General features: G+C 50.0%; 1 protein-coding gene across 2 annotated transcripts in view; it reads right to left on the reverse strand.

The window, feature by feature from the left end:
• Positions 1-457: 457 nt before the first annotated feature.
• Positions 458-24,014, reverse strand: part of DOCK11 (dedicator of cytokinesis 11) — a 67,867-nt gene continuing 44,310 nt past the window's right edge. For both annotated transcript variants that reach the window (XM_088151694.1, XM_088151693.1), the window contains exons 41-53: positions 22,728-22,910; positions 21,351-21,464; positions 19,128-19,343; positions 18,984-19,041; positions 15,891-15,997; positions 14,626-14,748; positions 13,149-13,262; positions 11,327-11,473; positions 10,452-10,662; positions 8,787-8,977; positions 7,894-7,994; positions 5,387-5,525; positions 458-889 (exon numbers count right to left, since the gene is read on the reverse strand). In XM_088151694.1, the coding sequence (XP_088007820.1) occupies positions 788-889; positions 5,387-5,525; positions 7,894-7,994; positions 8,787-8,977; positions 10,452-10,662; positions 11,327-11,473; positions 13,149-13,262; positions 14,626-14,748; positions 15,891-15,997; positions 18,984-19,041; positions 19,128-19,343; positions 21,351-21,464; positions 22,728-22,910 (1,806 nt within the window). In that variant the 3' untranslated portion in view covers positions 458-787. The remainder of the gene's footprint in view (positions 890-5,386; positions 5,526-7,893; positions 7,995-8,786; positions 8,978-10,451; positions 10,663-11,326; positions 11,474-13,148; positions 13,263-14,625; positions 14,749-15,890; positions 15,998-18,983; positions 19,042-19,127; positions 19,344-21,350; positions 21,465-22,727; positions 22,911-24,014) is intronic.

Below are 24,014 nucleotides of genomic sequence, written 5' to 3' on the forward strand. Positions count from 1 at the left end.
TGCATGTTTCACTTTTTATATTTTTTCTGCTGTTTTTATATTTGTCTTTTTATCTGATTGTTGTATGCTGCCCAGAGCCACTTCGGTGAGACAGACAGACAGAGAGACAGACGACAGACGATGGAAAGAAACCTTGTCTTGCTAAGTAAGCCCTGAAGCTCAGCCTGCACAGCACCAAGCCGTACTGGTTGCGCTTGCCAAGAAACACCACGAAAAATGCACAGTTCAACCTCACATGCAAAGAGTTATGTTCCCACATCTCCCTCCGCCCCCCACTTTAAGCAACCCAAGTATGCAAGTTGAGCAAATGCGGGAAATTCTTGAGAAACTTATTCAGGGCAACATCTCGCTCCTCCTCATGGGGGGAACTATGAGATTCTACCGATGTCTGGGTACCGACACGGTTTCTGCTTCCCATCGGAGAGGTGGACGCCTCCAACCCACACACCCCACGCGCTCGTTACAAAAACGGCTTCCCACTTTATTATATTCCATTGTACAGCTTTACAAGGGCATGATTTTCAAGTTCATTGTTCAGTGACACAGGGCCTGATAAATGCTTTCAAGGTACGTTTAGCACAATGCAATGAAGAAAGGTAGAAAAAGAAAGCGGGGAGGCACTTTCCTGGTTCAAGCAAGTACCCTGTGGGACCCACTTTGAGAAAGAGGGGTGGAGAGCCTTCTGCTCGGAGGCCCCCCGTTTCAGGCAGCATTCGGAGTGTTCCTGAGAAAGATCCGTCCAGCGTCCCAACGGGCTCCAGGTCCTCTTCCAAAGCTCCACGCCGGTTCAGAAGGAGCTGTACCCTTCGCCAGAAGTCCCGCTGATGGCACAGAAGACGTGCAAGGTGTTCGGCATCCAGGACGGATGGCTTGCGTCTTCCTGGTAGATCTGCAAATGAAAGCCGAGTGAGCACAGGCCTCTCCGCCTCAGGGAGGAGGAAAGTATTCGGTCAACAGAAATGAAAACGGCGTGGCGTTACCCAACCTGGTCTTCAGAGCTGTTGTGGCAAGGGCAGCGTGAGGAAGAAACAGAGACAAGGAAAGAGAAGTTATTGAAGCCATGATGCAAATGCCTCAACATTTCAAAACCCACGGGAGAAAAAAGCTTCGGCTGATCTTCTGGTCAGGCTCTCTTCGAGACAGAAAACAACTAAAGCAGCAAAACAAGGCCCTCCCTCCCCAGCCCGAACAGCCCGCAGGGAGCTGCTGCGTTTCAGCAATGAAGAAGTTGTCTTCTCAGAGGCTAATTGGTTCCTTATGGGGAGTGTAACTTGAGCAAGAGAACATCAAGGGGACGTTTCTACAGAAATGTGAGGTTCAACACAGTCCGCCTCCTGATGCATCCACCCCCCCAGGAAACTCCTGGCTACTTTAGGCAGCTTTGCTCTACTCTACGGCTTCATGTTGGCAGGACTTCATTCTTCTTCATTGGAGGATCCTTCTCAAGACCAGGAGAAGAAATCTGGGGGGCCCTACAGCTTCCCAGCCTTCAAACTGATAGATCAACCCCGCAAAGGCAGCTCCTGTAAATCAGTGAAGCCCTTCTCTTCCCTGGATCCAGCCCAGCCGCTTGATTCCAACCAGATCCCAACTGACGGATCCACTCTGCTGCCCACCCGCTGTTGCTCAAGGGTCCTAAACGGAAGACTTGATCAAGAGAAGGGCAAAGCATGACTCTCCTGTCCAGCCCTCGCCCCGGACCACTCCTGATGACCAGAGCTGCCCCCAGGGGGATCTATTCTCTTGCCACCGCTGCACCCCCGTCACCAATTCTTCGGGGGAGGCCTCTGGGCCAGGCACTGTCCCCATCATCAGTTGCAACCCGTCAGTGTTTGGGCGCCGCTTCTCCCGTCATTTGGTTTAGTATGGAAACTACAAAGACAGAGCAGAGCAGCAGGGCAGCCTGCTTGCAGAGTGGGGAGCAAAACATGCCCCCCAAAGTCACAAGAGAGGTGGTCCCTAGGAACGGGGGACACACCCTCCCTTCTCCCACTGCATTGCTGGAAATGAGCAGCAGGCTTTTCCACCAAACAGAGAATCGGTCACCTAAGCCCTACAAATCTGGGGGGCAGCTCTGGTTGACCTTGAAAACCTAAGCAAAGTCAGCCTTCCTTGATGGTTGGAGGAGGAACTATTGGGGAACCCCACGATGGCAGGCTTGATGGAGAAGCTGAAAAGAAAAATATTTCCATTGATGGGAGCAGCAGTGCCCACACATAAAATATTGAAAAATATCATCCCCGTGCAAACTGCACAGCCTGGACCGACAGTAGCTTCGCTTCCCCTCCTAGTGGCTTTGTTGTCCTACTAAATGGGGCCAAATGGAAGACGGTGTCATCTGGTCACCCCCTGAAATTCTGTGACGTGGGCAGCTGCATGACCAAAGACTTGGTACTTGGAAGCGCCTGACGTGAATCAGATCCGTCTATTTTTTTTAAAAAACAAATGATTTAAATGAAGCTTTTTTGTCCGAGTGGCCACTGGCTGACCTTCTCTGGCCTTGGGACCTAAGCGAGTCAGACCAGATTAGTGTGGATGGGAGACCCCCAGGAGATCCTGGGGCTGTAGGGTGGAGTGGGAGATCAACAATCCGTCTTGGCAGAAAGCGAATCATTTCTGTACAGATGCCAAAAAAGAGAGATTTGTCCATGAAGTCCCCGGGCGTCAAGCAGATGACTTTTATTTCCTCCCTGGGCTCACTTGCAGCAGGTGGCTGCTTTTCAGGTTGAAAGGAGGACCTTTTAAAAGAGGGACAAAGGGGGACTTGCTCCTAAATTCCCTTTTGTGCCAGGAACATCCAACCCGCTTTCTTGGCGCTCTGTCTCCTTGACGCCTGGTCCTGGCACGGCTGTCTTTCAACCACCTTCCTGATGCCATTCCACAGGCACCTGCTTTGCCAGGCCGGGTCCAAACATCGTCCACAGAATTAGCCTTCTCTGGGCTGCTGCTCTGCCGCTATTATTTTGGCCGTCCTGCTTCCGTTCAATCCCTTCTCCAGAGACACGCGAGGGTGGCGCGCAGAGCTGTGCTGGAGGTAGATTATGGAAGGAGAAACCTGTTCTAAAGCCCACGCATCTTGGGTTGTGCACGGGACAGCGGGCAGCACTCGGCTCAGCCACGACACTTTTGGCACCAGGCTGCATCTTCCAGGGGCCACGGTCCCCGGTCCCCTGGCAGTTTGCCACCCACTGGGACTGGGCCATGAAAAACAAGAGTCCCTGCAGAGCAAGCGGTCGTTTCATTTTTTTTTTTAAAAACTTTGAGTAATTTCATGGGGAACAAAGACCAAAATTATGCTAACTGGCTTGAAAGCCAAACCCTTGGTTTCTGCACTGGGTAATCCCCAGTGTGGTTTTTTGCTCGTTCTGTTTTTGCTTTGAATAAAAAGCCAGAATCATAAACAACTCCTTCTTTTCACGTCAAGATACTGCAGATCCACTTTTAATTTTGCAACCGTGATTTCAGAGCTGGAATCCACGTGTTTCTCCTAAATTGTTGCAGATGGCAAAGCGTGGGCTGGGACAACTTTGGGAGGTCTCCTGTAAAGCAGATGAGGCCCATGCGTTTCTGAGCAGCCAGGAGTTCTTGAAGCATGCTCGCTGTGGAAGAGCTTGAAAATAAAACCTGTGCGCAGCGGGATTTGCCCTGCGCAGTCTCTGGCAAAGTCACTGTCGTCTCACCACCCCCAAGGGCAAAAAGCAGGGTCTCTTTGCCAGCTTTTCTCGATTCCAGCGCTGGCATCAACCTTGCGGATCTTCTCAGGGCCCACCCTCTGCCTCCAACATCCTCTTTATGCAGGGAGCAACTCAGAGAGGTCTGCAACTCACAGGAGGAGCACCTCAAGGTCAATTCCAGACTGCCTGTGGAAGACTGGTGTGGGGGTGTGTGTGCACATGTGCATGATCCCTTCCCCACCATCTCCAGGCAGGGCTGGGAAAGGTTTCTCTGGGGACTCTGGAGCACGTCTGTTGCTGCAATTAATATTGCCAGTTCTGACCTGGCCGCTGCTGGAACGCCCCCCACCCCGCCCCGCCCCTGAGAGATTTGCCCTACGTTATTGGCAGTCAAGACCTGGTCGTTACAACTGGCCTTTGAGCGCGAGATGATTCAAGAGAGATTCCCGCAACGTAAGAGGACGTGTGGATTTTATGATTCCTTGGTATGGGAGCGTTTTATTGTGTAATACTTTTTATGGCCTGGTTATATTTTTGGCTGCATAAATCTTGCTGGCACAGGGCAGGATTGCGAGGGACTCCCAGCCAGTGGTCCAGCCAACTAAATGGATTATCCACTCGAGGGTCTGCCTCTGGGAGAGGCTCTGTCCTGGGTCCCCCGTGGGACAAAAGGGGTCAGCAAACTCAATCCAGGCCAGGCTTTTCTCTGGAAACCCCTCTGCTTCCAACATCAACGGTGTCCAGGCCTGCACCCCCTCCCATGATTCCATCCCGGGGCTTCTGACTGAGACCACTGGAAGTCTTCCAGAGATGAGAAAATCAGAGAAAGCAATTCTGGCCATCTGGGGCTTGGTAACACTTGGAGCTTGTCTGGCACCAAGCTGGGCCAGCCCTGTTTCCTTCCCAGAGCCAGCAGTCCAGAAGGAACTAAGAGCAGAACTGAAACAGCCTTCAGGGCAGCACATCCTTCTCCATCTGAACAGGAACCCAGCGCAGACAGACATTCTGTCACCCTTTCTGGCAAACCCAGCCGCAGAGAATGGAAAGGGCACAGCCTGGGCAGGGGGAGGGGGGTGCAAATTGGGGAGGGTCTGGAGGTCTGGGCCCCCCCCCATGTGGCCCCAGAGAGATAAAATGTCCCGGTCTTGATTCGGTTTGCAAATGACCTCCAAGATGACGGCTGTGTTCACAACACTAAGCTTGGAATGCCAGCTTCCTCAGCAGCCGTGCATGCATGCCACGCTAAGCCTCAAACTAACCACACCACGTTTAGTCCCAGCCTGGGCGATTTCTTCCTTCACCTACTTTGGAGGGGTGGACTAGAGATTATCTATTCTTGGCCCCAAAGATGTTGCGCAAACTTGCACCAGAGCAGGCTTTGCCCCCAAAGCCTGCAGCTTGGGAGTTGGTCCCACGGTTGCTTGGCTTCTGCTGGAGAAGTCTGCAAAACCTGGGCTGTCTGGGCAAAACCAGACACGTCCTCTGAGCAGCACGGCCCCTGCGCTCCTTTCCTGGCCCAGTTCTGCTCCTCCCTGTTCTCTCGATTAAAGAAAAAGTCCCTCGCGGGCTAGAGCAACGCGTGTGCTCACGCAGCCCGAGCTATCAAGGCACAGAGCATGGCACGATGCCACCGAGGGGCTGACTTCCTTCCTTGGTGCTGTCTGGAGAGGCCTGTCCTCTTGGGTCTCAGGGCTGCCCCACCTGGATCTTACCTGTTCGTGCAGGATGTCCGAGAGCTCTTTCACCATCTCCCTGAAGTTCGACTTCAACTCCTCATGATATTCGGCTTGGTCCTCCTTTATTAGCCGTTCATTGAACTCCAGGGCAATTCCACAGGCTTGGATAAACTTCCTAGGGGGAGATAAATTGACTGCAGGTTTCAGCCCATCCTTAAATTCGGGGGGAGTGAAGTTGAAAGCGTGGGCTGTGCAGCCCGCAGAAGCGGGATTTGGAAAGGCAAGAAGGAAACGTAAACTGCATTTGGACAGGACAGAACGTCATTGTTTTCTTGAATAGAGAAATGCTGTCTCAAGGCAGAGAAAGACACCTGGATCGAGGGAACCCCCCCCCGCCCCGTCAGGTACTGTTCCTGGAAACAGTCAGGACAATGGCAAAACTGCCAGGCGGGGGGGAGAGGGAGAGCGGAGAAGAGCATCTGATGCACCTGGGAGGACACCCATAAAGGTGGCTGAAGCTCCTGAAATGGACTGCTCCCTTCTGACAATCTCTTTCTTCCCCAGGGCAGAGGGAGCAGGGCTGGGGGAGAAGGGGAGGGATCTCCCCCGATGGCTTGGCAATCCCGGGTGGATTTCAGCCACGTTCTAAGATGCACCCCGAAGGAGTGGGGCCAAGGGAGCCCCACTGCTCCAGCACCCCCAAATGAAACGTGTGCGCAAGGCTGAAGCAGCTCCCCGCTTTGCGCGGACGAGACGAAGCCGGCCCATGAGGAAAGGCTGGCGAAGCGAAGGAGCCGAGGAAGCAAACTGACCGTTTGCCCCTTTTTCTTCAGAAGCCCTGGGAGGGCTTCTTTCTGGATCTGTTAGCTTGTTCTCCAGGACTTCAGGTCAGCACGCCAGGCACTCCCCACTCCTCCTTTTCCCCACCGCAGCCCTGCGTGGTAAGCGGGGCTGAAAGAGCACGAATGATCCCTAAGCATCCTAGTCCAGCACCGTCCCCACTGTCTCCTGGGCTGGGAGAGGGACTGGCCCAAAGCCCCCAGCAAGCCCTGTGGGGGACCAGAACCTGGGTCTCCCCAGTCCTAAACCAACCGCCATCTCGGATTCAGAAGGACTGCCCCAGGGAGCCCGAGTTCTCCCCACTCTTAGTCCAACCACTTCCCCACGGCTGGTCCTCTAATTTAGAAAGAGTTCGCCTCCTTTCTGATTATCAGTGACATTCCAGGCCCCACTTGGTCTAGGGAGATGCTGGCAGTCCAAGGATCGCGGGGAGGGGCCGGGCAGCGTTCTTCAGAGTTGGGTGTGCCCGGGCACCCTGCCTTTCCAAATGCTGTTTTCCTTTGACAAGCACCGTCTAGGAAGGATGTGGCTCTGTATTTGCCTTATTTGCTTGAGTAAAGTGCAAAAGGGCACCGCTCAGCCGGGATAAGGAGCGGGGGAGAACAGGCGCGCGCCAGAGCAGTGCTGCTTAAACCTTTTGCCATCAGGACCCCTTCCCCCTTTTTTGAAAACTATGGAGGCCCCCAAAAGAGCTTTGGTCTGTATGGGTGGCATTGCTCAACGTGTACTGCTTTAAAAATTAAAATGGACGCATCCGCAGAATATTTATGGATCGAATCAAGTAAAAATAATATTAAGCCCATTAGATATTAACGTATTTTTCATGAAAAAAACCTATTTTTTTAAACAAATAAAAAATAATAATGAGAAGAGTGACATTGTTTCGCATTTCTGCAAATATGTTCCGTATCAGGCAAATAATTTTGATTTTACGGACCCCTGAGAGGGCCTTGGGGGACCCCCAGAGGTCCTCAGACCACACTTTAAGAAACGCTGCCCTCGAGAAGAGTTAGGTCTCATCCTTAGTAGCTCCATTCAGTCCCTGTGCTGAAGTTAGATTTGTCTCCATATTTCACACGGTTCCTGTGCAATCATAAAACTCTAGCCCTGTGTTTCTCAACCTTGGCCACTTTAAGATGGGTGGACTTCAACTCCCAGAATTCCCCAGCCAGCAAGGGGAATTCTGGGAATTGGCTGGGGAATTCTGGGAATTGAAGCCCACCCATCTTAAAGTGGCCAAGGTTGAGAAACCCTGCTCTAGCCAGCTTACATAAATAATCAACTACAGCCCGTTGTTCAAAGAGCACAAAGTAAGACAATCAATAAACTCCACAACAAATGATGATCTGTAAGCCACAAGCCTGGGGGAAAAAAAAGGTTTTGCAACTTTTCAGTGGATGCTAATTGGAAATGGGAAGTGGTCATCCTTACAGGGAGGGAAGGGGCTGTTTCCGGGGGCAGGGCTCGGAAGCACACCTTCACAAATCCAGCTGTGACAGGACAGGTGAGTTCTACCTGGAGCTGAAGGTTCCCGAGACAACCTGGACCAGAGCCATGAAGGACTGGATGAATAAGGTCCAACACTTTGAATGGTACCCAGAAATGCAGAGGAATCCGGCGCAGCTGGTCTGCCTCTGGCCAGTGCCTGGACGGGCGACCACTCGGGGTTCTATCAGGCAAGAACCGAAGTCCAAGATACCAACCTGAACATGTCTTTGAGTTCGGTCACCTTCTTCGCAGGGTATTTGCTGGAGTTCTTGTCATCCAGGAAGGCCCGTGCGTATGCCAGGGGGCCGGCGTTGACCTAATGCCACCCCCCCACGAGAGGGTTACAGTTACAAAGAGATCAAGCCAGAAAGAGACCAGCTAAGAAGATCTCTGAAGCGGGGTCAGAGCCCAAAGCCCACGTCCCCTGGCATCTGGCTACCTGCTGCGTGGTGATGCCTTGGGGAAGCCCATCAGGGGTCCTCAAAGCAGCTGTGCCCCTCAGCATCTGGGTCGACCAGCCCTTAGGGGCAGGAAGGAAGACTCCTCTTTCCACCCCCATGAACTTGGGCAGCACCAGGGCCTTAACGTGAGCAGCCGGGAGCAGGACGCTTGGCTTTTAAAGGCTGCATCTAGCTTGTTTCAGGCCCTACCTTGAAACGGTGCCCCTGATGTTAAGCAGCCGTGGCCAGAAGGAACTCCAGGAGCCCCCCGTCCATCCAAAGGAGGTTTGGGGTCTCCAGCTAACCCCCTTTCATTAAATGCATAAAAAGCCCACACGGGGCAAACACCGGCACCCCAGCAGGACTGCTGTGTTTGATGGAACATCAGGGTGAGGGATCCCAGGCCTTCTGGAGGAGTAAAAGTTACAGGGTGGGCTTCTTGCCCATGAAATTCAGAAAGGAAGCGGTTGTACACCATGATTTGTGGCTTACCTGACTGTGTGAACCTAACCCATTTGGTTTATTCAGTAAACTATGTTTAAACTGTGGGTAGTTTACAGTGGCAGAGCTAGAAAGCGCCTTCTATCTAAAAGTTGCCGAATTCCTCCACCCCCCGCTTCCAGCCAGGAGAGTATTCACTTCCAGAGCAGATGTGCCCAGCTGCTTACTTGCACTGAAACAGCACCCTGCAGTTTCAACTGCAGCTGGATCATGTCCACCTCTGGCGAAGCACAGAGCTGCTGCAGTTCTGATGTCTTTTCTTTGATTTCATCCGTTGCCACGTCAATCGGCTTCAGGTTCATCTGCTGCTCGCAGTTAACGGGGATTCTTTTCTTAACGTACGGGAAGGAGTTGCAGGCTAGGAGAAAGAGCCGAGCCCCAGAATTGGTGACCTTGCAAGGAGGACCATCGAGAGGGTCGAGGGCTCCCTGCCTACGAGATTTAGCTCAAAATCAGTCTCTGCTTCTGAGGAAAGAAGCCCAGCAAGGCCCCCGAGGTTCTAATTGTTTGTTTGCTTTAACTTAATCTCACTTGGCTTGGAGTGAAGAAAGAAAAGCTGCCTCAACAGACCATAAATATGCACTAATGCAGACTGGAAAATTAGGCATCCGTGCAAGCTTTCTTGTAGGATTAATAAACACTCATAGGTCAAGATCTGTTAACTTTTTGAGTGATAACTCCCCTTTGTACAAAAGCGTTTAAGATTACTAAACCTCATGATGTTTTGGGATCTCACTCTGCAGTGTCCAAGATGACGAAAGCCTAGGGAGATTGCGCAAGTGCTTGCTGGAAGTTCACAAAAAGGCTTGCAACTTGCCTCAGTCACGGCCCAAAGGTCCTTAAAACTCAAGAGCGCTACAGCCTTCTCCTGGCCCTGCCCTCCCAAACATACTCGTTGAAGGTAGGACACAGAACAGCAAAGGGCAATCGTCCCCCCGCCATCGGAGGCCAGGGTTCCCTTTTCACTGCTTTCAATCTTCACGTTACTGTTCACATCTGCAACAAGGACTGTGAGTGGTTAGGGGGGGTGCCTGTCACGTGTTGCCAGAATACCCAGGGGCAAATCAACCCAGAGTTTTCACTCGAGGCAGAAAGGATCAAATTGTCCTACTTTGGACACATTATGTGAAGACCCAACCCTCTGGAGAAGACTCTAATTTTGGGAAAGGTGGAAGGAAAGAGAAGAAGAGGACAACCAGCAGCAAGGTGGATGGACTCAGTTACAACGGCAATGGGTGCGCCACTGGAAGACTGAAGGACCAGGTTAGGGACAGATCGTCATGGAGAAAATCTATCTAGGTCAGTGTTGTCCAAACTTGGCCACTTTAAGATGAGTGGACTTCAACTCCCAGAATTCCCCAGCCAGCATGGGGCATTCTGGCTGGGGCATTCTGGGAGTTGAAGTCCACTCATCTTAAAGTGGCCAAGTTTGGACAACACTGATCTAGGTGGTCTCTAAGAGTTGGCAACAACTTGATGGCACATAATCAATTAATCAATCAACTTCTGGCTTTCGAGACATTGAGATCATGTAAGGACCACTTCTCCCAGAAGATACTGTCTTCGTCTCAATCTGAGTTTCTTCAGGTTCTGAGTGTTTTAATCTCCAAATAGTTTGTTTATTGGCCTCCATTTCAACAAATGGTAATGTTGACTCTGACATGACTTTTAGCTGCTGCAAATGCTCTTTTGCTGTTGTTTTTATATTGATATAACTAGGTGGGGTGTTTATTTTTCTTAAGAAAGCCTTTCAACTAATCAGACCTGGAGATGGCCAATCAGCCTCTGAATTACTTGACAGAGAAAAACCACACACACACACAGACACTCACTGGTGAGGATGGTGCGCCTCTTGCACTGCTCCTCCACGCTCCCATGTTTCTTCCCAGACAAGGTATATGGTGTCTCAAAGACAAACTGGCTGATGTTGTGGTTCCTTTCAAAATCCGTCTTCCTCTCTGAGAGCTCCTTCTCGTCAAAGAATGGTTTCAGATAAGTCACTTGAATGTGAGCGTATTTGGCATCTAAGTCTTTGGGGTTCACCTGGAGTAAGAAAATGGAAGGTGCTGACAGGAAACGGAAGAGGATCGACCCAGCTGGATATCCAGAGATCTCCAGTCAGGAGACCAACTTTGCAGGATCTCGAGCCTACGGTGGCCATCTGGGAGCCTCCTCAGATGATGGCAACTGGAAGGAAGTTCCCCACCATGGCCCCTGCAGCCAGCTCAGGCGAGGAGTCTCCAGGCCATGGAGGGCTGTGTGTGCAGCACACCAAAGTTCCCCCATTGGTCTCCTTGACTTAACTCAACACTGGGGCAGGCACACCAAGCCCAGCCCAGCATTCAGCAGTGTCCTGTGAGCAAAACAGGCCTTATATGGATCACGTCAAGTCAGCTCCTCCGTTGGCAAAGCTTGTCTAAGCCAACCAGCCTGCCCAGCAAACTCTTGGGTGAGACTAGCCAGATTGGGCATTTCACTTCGATCAGATTGTGAATAAACTAGAATGCAGAAGCACAGAGTTGGAAGTATTCCCTGAGGCCATCTAGTCCAACCCCTTGCCCAGGGTGGGACCCCTAATTAAAGCATCTCAGACAAACGGCTGTCCAGCTTCTCTTCAAACATATCCAGTGAAAGGGGGTCCAGCACCCCCCTTGGAAGCTAACACAGTTCTGCTCTGCCAAGAATCAGAGCCGTGTTGTCACATTACCTTATTTGAGTCCTGGATAATTTTGACATTTTCAGCTCCGAATTTCTCTCCGTAAAGTTTCAGCAGCCGGAAGGATATCTCCGAGAGGCCAGTTAATTTGGGCTCCTTGTAGATGTACTCTTTTCCATCCTCTTCTTCAAAGAAAGCCTGTAATTATTTAAGCGGCTGATTTTTAGAAAGAGGTTATGGGGGACTTAAGAGCTGCTCATTTCCACAGAGGCACATCGGGGGCTGGGAACAAGAGCCTTGGCTCGGGAGAGTCACTTTTCTTTCGTTCAAGCGGAGCGTCCTCGTGGCTCTAATGCCACACTCAAAGCCGGCTACCTCCAAAGGCTCTGAACTTGCAGAAGCCAGAACAACCAGGAATAAGATTTGTAAGAGGAAGGGAGACAAGCAGACAGACAGCAGTGTGAAACAGCCCATCGAGAAGCAGACATAAACCATGGTTCTCAGATTGCCTAGCATTACAGAACAGCAAAAGTTGGATTGCCAGGTGCTGGCCTTTGACCTCCTTCCACAGCCCGGACGTCTGATCCTGCTCCAGTGCCCCTTTTGTGCCTGGGCGTAAGGCCAGGCCTTCTCGCTGGCCGCACTCTGGGCCTGCTTTGGCTCTGTTGGGCTTTCAAGGCGACGGGCATTGCCAAGTCTTTCCAATGAACTTTGTACTTTGCTTTAATGTTTACGTCTTGCCTGCTTTTACTACCTTCTTTCAAGACGGGTGAGTTTTGCTGCAGTTTATTTTATGGGAGATTGTTTTACTGTTGTTTTTATACAGTGCACTGGGTTCCTTCAGGAGGAGGTCCAGTATAAAAAAAGGAAACAGTAATAAATGTAACTAGTAATACTAATTTCTAATAAACTAATAAATAATAAAATGAACAAATAATAAAGTAAGAAAAGAACGCTAATAAAAGAAATGTAGTAATCAATAGTAAGTGCAGGCCGTATTTAAATCCCACTCCCCCCCCCCGAACAAAACACAAAGCACCCTCATGGGAAGAGGACCCTTCAGAATAAAACACTGGTCAATGATCCCTCTGAAGAAAGTCTTGAATTTCGTCTTGGATCCTCAGTCCCAGACGACGGGAAAGCAGCTGGGGAAATAAGATATGCATAGAAATTGCCAGGAAATGGAAGAATCAGAAAGATATTCTGACCTCAAGGGACATGGATTTAACATTAGGAATAATCAATCATATGCTACATCTGGTCCAACTTCATTTATAACTGCGGAACATGGACAATATCCAAGGAGGCTGAGAACAGGCTGAAATGTGGAGTTTTTGAGCCGAATCTGGAGAGTCCCTTGGTGTCACAAAAGATCAAAACTTGGCAACTTCTCAAAACTCTAGGAAAACTTCTCCTAGAGATGGCCCAGAAGAAAAGCCTTAGACCACTGTTTTTCAACATTGGCGGCTTAAAGAGGTGTGAACTTCAACTCCAAGAATTGAAGTCCACATCTCTTTAAGTGGCCATGGTTGAAAAACACTGCCTCAGACAGACCATCCCACAAAGAAAACGGAGCTGTTTGATCCACATGTCCTAGAAAGCGTCTCCAGAGGAAGGAGGAGGAGGAGGAGGAAGGAGAAGCTGGAGATGCCGAAAGAGCCCTCGGAGGGGCAACAGACAAAGTGGTACTGGGTAAACTATGAAGCGTGTGCAACGGTGGCATGGAGGTGGACGCAGCGCAGACGCCTGGCCATCAACCAACCAAAAGGAACTGAAGTAGTAACCAGGATGCAGAAAAAAGGCTGCTTCAGGGTAAGAGCTCCATAGCTGATTGACTTCCTGCGTCCATCGCGCGAGCAATCCACGGGCTCACCTGTCCATAGAACGCGACTCGGAAGTAGGTGCCGAGGAGTCTCCTTTTGCTTTGCATCACTTCCAGGATTTTAGTGTAAGCGCCGTGGAGTGTTCGGTACACTTGGGTCAGTTTCTGTAATGGGCAGAGGGAACAGCCTTGAGGAACAGGAGGAAGAGCTGCAACCAAGACAACAGTCAGATAAAAGAAATCTGAGTCCAGGGCAGAACTGTAATCCGAGGAAGTGTCTCAGAGAAGACCCTCCCTAGTTCTCGCAAACATAAGGTAGGGGGGAAGCACGTTCAGGATTAGCATGCATGACTTTGGTTTCCTGGTCTGGTCTTCCTTGAAGGGCTGACAGTTTCTGAAAATAAAAAGACATTACAAGAAGAAGGCCCGAATGCTTTAGGGGAGCTGGAGACCAGACCTCAAGCCACGTCCTGTGGTTTCTGCAGTCTCTTCTGAGCCCAATGGCCACCAGTCAGGCACTTTCTGATTGAGCAAACAGAAGAATTGGGCATCCTGCCTTAAAGTAAACTGAGTGAAAAAGAAAGAAAGGTATCTTCCTTAAACTACACCTCCCAGAAGAACAGGGGAGGGGGTTGCATTCTGGCTCCACCCAAGTTTCCACCACAGCATGGATGTAACCCTTGTCAGCCTCAAAGTGATCCATGCAGTCTCCAAAATGTTGCCCAGCCCTGTTTTTCTTCCCCATCTTCCCCTCTCAATGTTTGCCCCTGCACGGGGGTCCTTTCAAGCTTGCTGGGGCAAGAATGCCCCTGAGGCTACTGTGCCTGAAAACCCAGAATGAGAGTCAGACACACCTTGCCATCTTGGTAGCCCTCCTCTGAACGTGCTCCAGGTGGTCGCTGGGCTTTTTGAACTTGGTACCCAGAACTGGGCATGGGACTCCAAATGAGGTCTGACCAGGGCAAGTACATTACAGCCACTGACTATTTCCCACGATCTGGACTCTGTGCTCCTGTTAATGCGCCCCAGGAGGGCACCTGCCTTTTTAGTGGCTGGATCCCTCTTCTGGCTTGTTTGATGTGATCAACCGAGACACCCGGTGTTTCCAAGGTACTATCCTGTCCCCTTCAATCTTCTCAAGGCTGAATAACCCCTCTTCCCTCAAACTCTCCTTGGCAGGGTTAATTTCAGGTCCCCTGGGTCACCCCTGTATCGGGGAGGCAGAGATGAATGGATCAAAATGGGCAAGAAGGGGGCAATGCAAGCCCTGCCCCCTTTGAACATGCATCTGCAAAGTTTGCAAATGCATGTTCAAAAGGGGCGGGGCTTGCATTGCCCCCCTCTTGCCCATTTTGGCCCTCCCCTTGCAGATGCTGCTGCCCCCGAGCACCCGTGCCACCCTTCCTTGTGCCGGCTTCAGTTTCTCTGAATCTGGATTAACCACTTTTCACCTGCTGGCTAATTTGGTTTCGCTCTTTCTCTCGGCAGGACACGGCAGAAAAGCCTGTGCCTGCTTCGGATCGGCTACCTCAAACTCGCGCCGCTTTTCGTAGATGGGGATGATCATCTTGGCGACCTCGGCGATGGTCTCGTATCGCTCGGCTTTCCACAGGCCGTCGACGCACTGCTCCAGCAGTTCCACCAGCACCTCCTGCGAGTCGCGAGAGAGAAGAGTGGATCACGGCAAGCAAGCAAGCCTTTGACCGCGGCCAAAGATGGCGAGCCCGGCTTGTAGGAGTGACCTTTGAAACGCGGAAGAAAAAGCCTGCGCCCAACACAGCCTCGCCGATTCCTGCCAAAGGGGGTTGCAAGCAAAACCCGCTTCTGATGATTTCAGCAGTGAGTAACTGTCGGACCTCTGGGACAGGCCAGGCAAGAACATGACATGGGACAGATTCCAGGAAGGCTCCTTACTGTAGTAGGGAGAATAAGACTCTTGAAAGCCTGTCCTGTTTCCCTCTGTCCCATGTTGCACTAAACAAAACTGAGGCAGGGTTATTTGGAGTTCTTTCTCACGCTCCCCTCCATCTCTGGGTAACCTGTTCTCCAGGTCCGCCCTTCAGGTCACACTCACGCCTCCCCCAAGACCAGCTCTAAATTCCTTTACAGCAACTGAGATGGAACCTGTAAAGGTTTGGAGGATCCAACCTTCTCCATCTCGCAGCTCCCTCTGAGCTACTGCACCTGCAACTCCCAGAATTCCCACCCTACTTTGGTTATACCAGCTGGGTATTCTGGGGGCTAGAGTCCCAATCATGGGTGCCAAGGTGCAGAAGGCTGCTAGAAACAGTTGAAGGAGCACACTAGAGAAGAAGTTGCAGCAGCCGTGGTGGGTCTGGCAAAAGTGGATCTCGAGCCTTTTATCTCCTCTTTGGACAGCTGAAGAAGCTTGGTTCCCACCAACCCACAGGCAGTTGGGCTTGGCTGCATTGACTGGGACACCCGTGAGTTCACCAAAGGAAAACTGGCTAGGCTGGTTGAACCCTTTCGCCATATTTATTTAGTTACTAAAATATTTTTGCATGGCTCTTCCTGGTGCTCAAAGTGGCTTATCAAGGGAGTAAGGCATTTGCTTGAATAATGAGTCTTGAGAGATGCAGGAGGTCTCAAGCAAAAGCCAATTTCAAAAAAGGAAAAAAAAACAAACCCTGGAGATATTTCCTGTCTCAAAGGAAATCAAGTAGCTTTCCATTTTCTGAGTCTGTCTCATGCTGAAGTGGTTTGGTGGGATTTCAGCTCTCCAAAGGGTCACGCTTCTGACTTCTACTCAGGCCCCTCAGTAGCTTCCCTTACCTCAGTGTAATGAACATCCATCATCCCTGCGTCTTCTTTCATCGCACCTTCTTCATCAATGTTGGGTGTAATTTTCCTGAAGGATGAGCATCCGGTAGGAAATAACTCTACAGACAGGAATCAAGAAAGAGAGAAGGCCTTGGAAGTCAGTTGGCCACGCTTACATGGAGGCAGCAGGTCTCACTTTTAAACCCTGCCAGGTTGGAGCACCTACCTGTGAGTCTGTCATGGAACTTCATTCCTTGGCAAGGGTTTTACATTTCAAAACTGAGTTCTAGCCCTCATTAGGATGGAAAATAACACAGAAAACAAGGAGGAGGCATCAGCCTAAGGTTTGGATCTAACGCCCTGGGCAGGTGGTGCCTCAACCCAGGGGCATGCTAAGTTTGGCTGAGCTTCCTTCAACTCTGTTTTTCAAGCTTCAGCCACTAAGTTCCCCTTTTGTGAGAACTCTAGCAAGCTTGTATTTTTGAGATGGAAAAGCCCTCCAATCCAAGAGGGCAATCTGAGTGTCTGCAAAAGCAGAACAGGAGGGAGGAGGAGAACAAAAACCTGAGCATAAAACTCATCTCCATCTGCTGAGCCTCAGGTTGAGATCATCTCTGAGCTGATAAACAGCCAGTCTTGCATCATATTGGCATCTCAATTCAAGATCCCCGCTTCTTGAGTTTTATCTTGATGCTCCAGAATTCCCAGATGAGCAACTGGATACACACACCCTGGGAAGCCTCAAACAGACCACATGATGGTTTGATGCAATAAGGTTTCAGCTTATCTGAAACCTTATACGATTGAGGAAGGAAGGAGGGAAGGAAGGAAGAAAAATAAATGCATAAAAAATTAAGGGTGCATGGAGTGTGCATTCCAGAGCAAATCTGGGTTTCTCTGCACAAAATTAAGGCCTGCTGCAATGAAACGAGGCACCGGCTTTCAAAGAAGTTAATGGAAGCATTTTTCTCCACGGTCAACAACTGTCAGATTAACTGTCCTTGGAAAGTCCATCTGAATCCAGTACAGGAACCAACCACAAACCACAGCAGGAGTTAGTTCCTTTTTTAGTTCAAATCTATGACAAGTTTGGCCAGATCAGCTGATAAAGAATTCCACTTCTTGGTTTTAAAAATAAATAAGTACTAAATAATGGAAAAAAACTCAATATGCTGTAGAAAGTTTTGGATATGAAAATGGATATTTTCTTATCTATTGCAAAGATACCAAAGAAATAACGCTCCCAAAACAGAAGTTTTAAACAAACAATTGTTTAAACAAACATATAAATCTTGTACCATGTTTACATTTCAGCAGTTTCTCATGTCCCTTCTGCCCACCACCCCATCCTGAGACCCTCCAAATGTATCAGGATTGTGGCGCCCAGCATTCCCAGACAGCCAATGCCCACGTGGGCTGGGAATTCTGGCTGTTGTAGTCCAACACTTCTGAAGGGCCCCTGCAGGATAAGACTGTTTTCTGGTCTTCTCCTGGTATCATGCTGCTATCTACAGATAAATTAACTGATGCAACTTAATTATTTCCTGCACACTCTGCCTGTTCCTACTTTCAATTTATCCAACAAGTTCATTTGTGGGGGAAAACCCTACAGAGGGATACAGACCAGCTTAACACAAAAATACCCAACAACAGAGTCACGATAACTGTGAACGTCAGCGGCTCTTCATGGGCTGAGAGCACGGAGGCAGATGAGCAAATGCTCTGGGGAAGAACTTCTCCGCGGCTCCTCTTCCTGGCTCATCTTGGAAGAAATTTCTTGGCTGGGAGCGGAGGCCAAGCTGGGTGGGGCTGGAATTTTCTGGTAGCCTTTACTTGTGTTGTGAAAATGATGTTAAACTGTTGAAGGCTACTGTGTTCAAGTGTTTTCCACCCCCAAAAACAGTCAAAAACTTTCAGCAACTGGGGATCGTAAAAAGGTTCAGAGGCCACACAAGGTCCTGGACCCTCAGGGTGCCCAACTTGGCAGCAGATAAAAGTTAGAAGGGGCAGTCCAGCCTTGGGTTCCTAAGCCACACATGGCTTGGAAACCCAAAATGGCATTTTCAACTAAGCTTGGTAAACTGTTGACAGCCAGTGGAATGGTTTCATACTTCCAGGAGGAGGGCCTCCTCTGCCGTTGCCCCCGCCCTTTGGAATATTCTCCCCCCAGAGGCGTGGTGGGCCTCTACCCTCCCGGCTTTCTGGAAAGGATTAAAGACCTGGCTCTGCCAGCTTGCGTGGGTGAGAAGCATCTTACACAACCCTGGGGGTGGCTGGCGCCTTGATGACGCTCCCTGAGCTACTTGCCAATTAACATCTATTCTTGGATTGTATTTATTTTCTATTTATTCAGGACCACTTTACATTGTATTTTTAATTGATTTTAACTTCTTTGTAAACTGCCCAGAGTTGTTTTTTAATGAGATGGAGGGTGACAAATTTGATATATAAACAAACAAGTCTTGGGACGCTGTGTGAGGGTCCTGGGCCAAAATGCTCTGGGCCAGGGGCACCCATCAAAAGAGCCACCATGACAGCCACAGCTGCACAATCCAAAATCTCCCTTTTCAGGTGTTTAAAAAAGGCACTGGTTGCATAGTCATTTCGACTCTTTTTGTCTCCCCTCCAACCTGTTTCCTGTTTGTGCCGGGACATCAATCTTCCCCAAAAACACTGTCCACAGATTTTATTTATTATTTCATTTATTTATTAAATTTATACGCCGCCCATCTCCCCCAGAGGGTGACTGATCAAAGCAACTTCTAATTGTAACGGTGAAATAACTTCCTAAATAACAGCCCCAGGCTCACAAGATTTTAGGGTAAGCTCTCACCCAAAATCTGACCAGGTTTTCCATAGACACCTGTTCGGCTGCTTGGACTACCAAGGGTGCCTAAAGTACAAAAACAAACTGACCTTTGGTTAGCTACCCAGAGCCGTTAGAAACCCCCCAACTGTTACAGTGCCAGGCCACCATGGCACCACAGGAGCAAAGATGAGGCATTTGCCACCAGAGAAGCTCGCCCCGCGCAAGTGTTGCACAGCAGGAAGGCTTTCAAAATTACTTCTCTGCCCCCACAGGTCTTCCCCACATCAAACACTCACTTTTTCTGTGAAGAAACTCTGCCACTAATGCTGCAACATGAACGTAGCACATGGCTGCCTGTGAAACAAGAGCAGAGCTTAGCGCAAGGCAGTCAACACTTCCTGGATGTGGTCAAAGGTACTGGCGCTGCCCAAGGCCATTACCTCTGAGAAATCTCCATTCTTGATGTGGATCTTGGCCATGCTGTCCAGCCACGTCTTCCGCAGCTCCGGAGTGCTGGCGTAGGACTTGGCCAAGCTAAAGTGCAGGTCAACCAACATTTCGGGATCCTTCTCATGTTCTTTCATCTGCGCGGTGGCCATCAGCACGGTGCGGATCCTCTTGGTCAGATCTTTGACTTCAGAAGGGAACGTGGTTGCCTGTCATAAAAGAGCCCAGATTTTAAGAACCATTAAAATCCCTTTGACAGCCTTTGGAGAAGACCCCTCAAGGCCCCTTTCTCCCATCTCAAATCTACCTTCTCCCTTCTGCTCCTCCAGCAGTTGAACCAGAGAGGTGGGACAACTGGGCTGAAGAGGAGAAGTGGGTCCAGGGGCTCTTCCCAATGAGCCCCTGTTGGGGTGGGCATTTCTCCTTCCCCCATGTTAAATCTTGGGGCCATTTGGGAGATCTACTATCAGATGTGTCTCCCACCACAACAGGCTCCAAGCTGGAGGAGGGGATAGTTTAAGATTCTGCCTCCCCACTTTTCTGCTCCAAACTTTGTCCATGCCTCGAGGTGAACCATCTGGTCTACTGTCTAACGCTTATCTCAAGTTAGGAAGAAGCAAATGATTAAACCCTAAACATCCAAACATTGGTTTCTACAAGCTTCAGATGCTACAGTTTTATTCTACCTTGTTTAAAGACTTCTGGGTGACAGCCTCAATAAGGGCTTGGCACTATTTTAGAAACAAAAGAAAAATAATTCTGCGATGGTTCCTGCCTCCAGGAACCATAATACACTGCCCCTTTTGCACATAGCTGTGGAGGAGAGGTGGCTGCTTCGTAATACCACCAATTAGGATGCAATTTTTGGCACCAAGGCTCAGAAAGCGTTGTGCAGCAAACGCATATTTCCTTCCTTAATGCGTCTTCCATGCCAAGACAGAAAAAGTTAGAGGAACGTTTGGAAAAAGAGCCAAGCGAACGCAATTCTGCAAATGAGGCAACCTGACTGCACAATAAAACATCTTATCCAGAGCCATCCCATCTCAAAAGGCCCAGAATTATACCAGCCCTGCGAGGAATACATGCTGGAATGGCAGACACGGAGCAGCTCGGTCCTGGGAAGGAAATGGAGGGCTAAAACCCAGAAACTTCAACAGCTGTTACTTCCTCATGCACAGAGATGCGTTATTGGAAGGAGGGGGCCAACAGCCCAGAGAGGCCGTCAATTTTGCACCAAGACAGCTGTGGGCATATCCCAAAGACCATCCTGGACCATTCCAGGGGATTCTGGCCGAACCAGGAAACACATGAAAATACAGAAAAGAGGGAGGAAGACCCCAAGGGTGGAACAGGTGGCAATCAGGTTGGAAGTGACCTCTGAAATGCTGGCTGTGGTTCCCAGAGCTCTCCAAACGATGCTATCAAATCGTAACTTCTAATGCAACAGCAGGAGTAAGTTATTAGATGTGCGGCTGAGAAGTAACCATATAAACAAGCGTTTTTCAAACTTGGCAACTTTAAAATGGGTGGACTTCCACTCCCAGAATTCCCCAGCCAAGTCCACCCGTCTTAAAGTTGCCAAGTTTGAAAAGTGCCGATATAAACCGTATCAAATTTTAAACAGACACAGAAAAAATGAAGTTCTCGAGGGCCTGGGATCTCTGGCACCGTGAGGGAGATCATGAGCTGCAACTCTGGGGAAACCTGCCGGTTGATCTCATGAAATCTTTTACAACCAGGACCACCACTCCGCCCCCTGGGCCACCACTTTTGAGCCAAAAAGATGTGGGGAACGCTTCACCCCACCCCCAGTTTGAATTTGATTTTGCATCCCTCAGTTTGCATCTCAAGGTTGCAATCCGGAGTGACGTGTGATGGTTTGCATTGAACATTTTGCACTGCATCTATCTTCTGTTTACTAAAGTTGGCTCCCCCCTCCCCTTGGCAGGTTTCAGTTCCTGGAACGGTCCTTTCCAGATCCTCCTTCCCAGCTTGAATTGCAGCCACGACTCTCGGAGGGAACAGCGCCACAACTTGCTTTCAAAAGCGGTGCTGTTACCCAGTAACTGCCGAGTGAAAAGTTTAGTGCACAGCTTGCAAGACACTCTGAACAAACAAGTCACCTATTAATCCTTGCCCCAAAGCAGGCAGGGCCTTTCACCATCTGGTGTTTTTCATCAGGAGCTGAATGGGTTCCTCCGTTAAACCAAGCCTACCTTCATCGGCCGGTCGCTGTTAGCAAAGTTATTGATAATTGACAGGGATTCCTGGAAGCGCGAGCTGCCACTGAGTGCCACATCAGCTATCAGCTGGCTCACTGCAATGATGATCTAGTGGAGAAACAGAGACTTTGTAGGGAGGGCATTTGGCCAAGCTACGGAAGCAACAAGGTCACTAGCCGGTGCCTGAGAATCAAAAGGATCCCAGTTGAGCCACGCAGTAACGACTGCTGATGTAAAACCTCCTGGGAACCCAAATGTGAGTCTACTACAAGTTGTCTGCTAACTGCATCACCCCACAAATAGCCTCCAATGGAAAGCAGATCATTTGATTGATTTCTGATTCCACAGGAGCTTCTTCAGGGAAGAATCATTCTTGGTCTGGGAAGGAGTCTGTCTTGCTTGTGACTGTCTCTGCATGAGTCACTGCTCTGGGCTGAGCTTCCATTTAGTAAGCATGCCCCAAACACAGGCTTAGCAAAAGCTAGCAGTTATATTTGGCCTCCGACAAGAGCTGAGAATTCCCATGCAGCCATGCCATTTCCTCAGTGAACCGAGCCATCTGCTTTCTTGCTACCAAATCACAAATATGTTGTCAAGGGAGTCATGAAAAAAAGCAACTTACACAGCCCTAAACTCTGGAGGAACACCAGGGTGAATGCAAAACCCAAGCAAATTCTCAGTTCTAGGACATGATTAAAGATGTTTTCAAAGATGGAGCTACATTTCTCAGATGGTGCAATTTCGGTGAAGTCACAGACACCACAGAAATAGAGACAGGATTGTCCAATTTCCACCCCTTCCTTATTTCAAAATTTAGAATGCATTCTGGTGTGCTTCCCGCCAAAATGGCCGGGGGGGGGGGAGACCAGGTCACTGCTTTTCCGCTTTCAAAGAGGGAACTTTAGAAGCTGCAAACTGGGTCCAGTAGCCCAACTTCAGCCCTGAAGTCTTGGTCCTGCTGCCTCTGGGGTCAAGCAGGGAGTCGAAGTGAAACGCAGGCAACACAGAGGTCAAGGACCAGAGTGGCTCTAACAAGACCTCTGTTTTTCTTCTTCCTCACTGTTTTCAACCCTCCCCACATCACCCTGGGGTGCGTATTTCCTGGGAAGTCTCTAAGCATCTCCCAAAGTAGCCTGCAATCCATACAAGCTTGTCTGATCTGATATTTATTAAATCTTTAAGGTCGTAACACAACATGTTTCCCACTTTCCTTCTCTGCTTAGCGGGTCAGGGTTAGGGACGACGCAAGAAATACTTTTAAATGTCCCTTTCAAAGGGAGGAAGGAGATAACGAAGAAACGGCTGCCAAGACAGCCAGTTGAGGTCTCCTGGTTTCGTAGACTGGACTTGTTTTCTTCCCCTTTTACTGACCTGGAGGTGAGTCCTCAAGAAGGTCTTCCGCTTGGTGAATTCAAAGTTGTTCCTCATGAGGAGGTAAAGGAGGGCAGAGGCCTCGCTCCGGGTGGAGCTGAGCTTGGAAGTGCAGCACTTCAGGACCTCGTAGCAGAAGGCAGCGCACACGTTCACCCTCCCCTTGAAGAAGGCCGCAGGGAACTGGAGGAGCAAGAGGAGGAGAAGGTGCCACGTGGGGAAGAGGCGGCCCTGGACCACCTTGGAAGGGCCGCTCCCTCGTGGAGTCATTGTCAAACCTGCATCAGCATCACCTTCGGCCATCAGAATTCATCGTTCTTTATGCCTGGCTCGCTCTGAAGAGAGTCTTCCGGGGGCCTTGGTTCATGCATTGCTCTAAGCTTTGGTTTATTTAACCATGTTTACAGGACAACCCACCGTTGGCTGGGGATGCACAATGAATTAAAACGAAGCAAACCATGGCTTTGGGTGCATATGAACCCAGGGCCTCAGCTGACCCATTAAAACCAACCAGAATAAGCCATGACAAGTCTCATTGACTTCAGCGCGAGTTTTGGATTTCACACTTTATCTTAACCGTTCTTTGACGTAGCGCTACAGAGAGAGCGGGGTTAGGATCCTTGAACTGCAGGTGTAGAAACTGAGGCCCAGAAGGTGCGCAAAGTAGGGCCAGAGAGAGGAACGTGGGACTTCCAGAGGTACCACTTAAGTGCTCAGAAACACGGGCCACTGCACCTTGCGCAGCCTCTTCCCGCCTCCTCAAGGCTAGGCCTGCTCTAACACGGACAGAATAGAAAGGAAGAACCAGACAGGCCCCCTCGTTTTCTTGCTAATACATTAAGTGGATTCTCAAGTCTGGCAAACATCGCTCCCTGCTTTCCAGCAGAATGACCGCCCTGCTGGACTTGGGACGACGCAACGGCCTCAAGGTTAAAGCTGTTTTTCTGTGGGCCAAAATGAGGCTCGGAGTCCTGCAGACCCTGGTCGAAAGGCAGAGGTCACGGAGGAGAAGGCTGCTGAGCGTCCCAGAGATGCTTTCATACACCTGGGCCGGCAATGCTGTGCCGATCAAGAGGAGGGAGCTGGCAGCAGGAAAGCCAGCTGGAGCACGCCGGACCAAAGGAGAGATCCACTGAGCAAAGTGGCTGATGGAAAGGACTACAGTTTTGGGAGAGCAGCCCAGGGGTCAGCGAGGACAATTCCACCGGGGTGTCGGAACCCCAGAAATGGAAGAGACCCTCTTCCTTTTCTCCTCCGGGGACAGAAGGGAGCCCAGAGAGAATCCGC

This window comes from Python bivittatus, unplaced genomic scaffold (genome assembly GCF_059951505.1).
Source record: "Python bivittatus isolate LINGU-HERP-01145 unplaced genomic scaffold, Pbiv_v1 ctg000670_np1212, whole genome shotgun sequence".
Taxonomy (NCBI): domain Eukaryota; kingdom Metazoa; phylum Chordata; class Lepidosauria; order Squamata; family Pythonidae; genus Python; species Python bivittatus.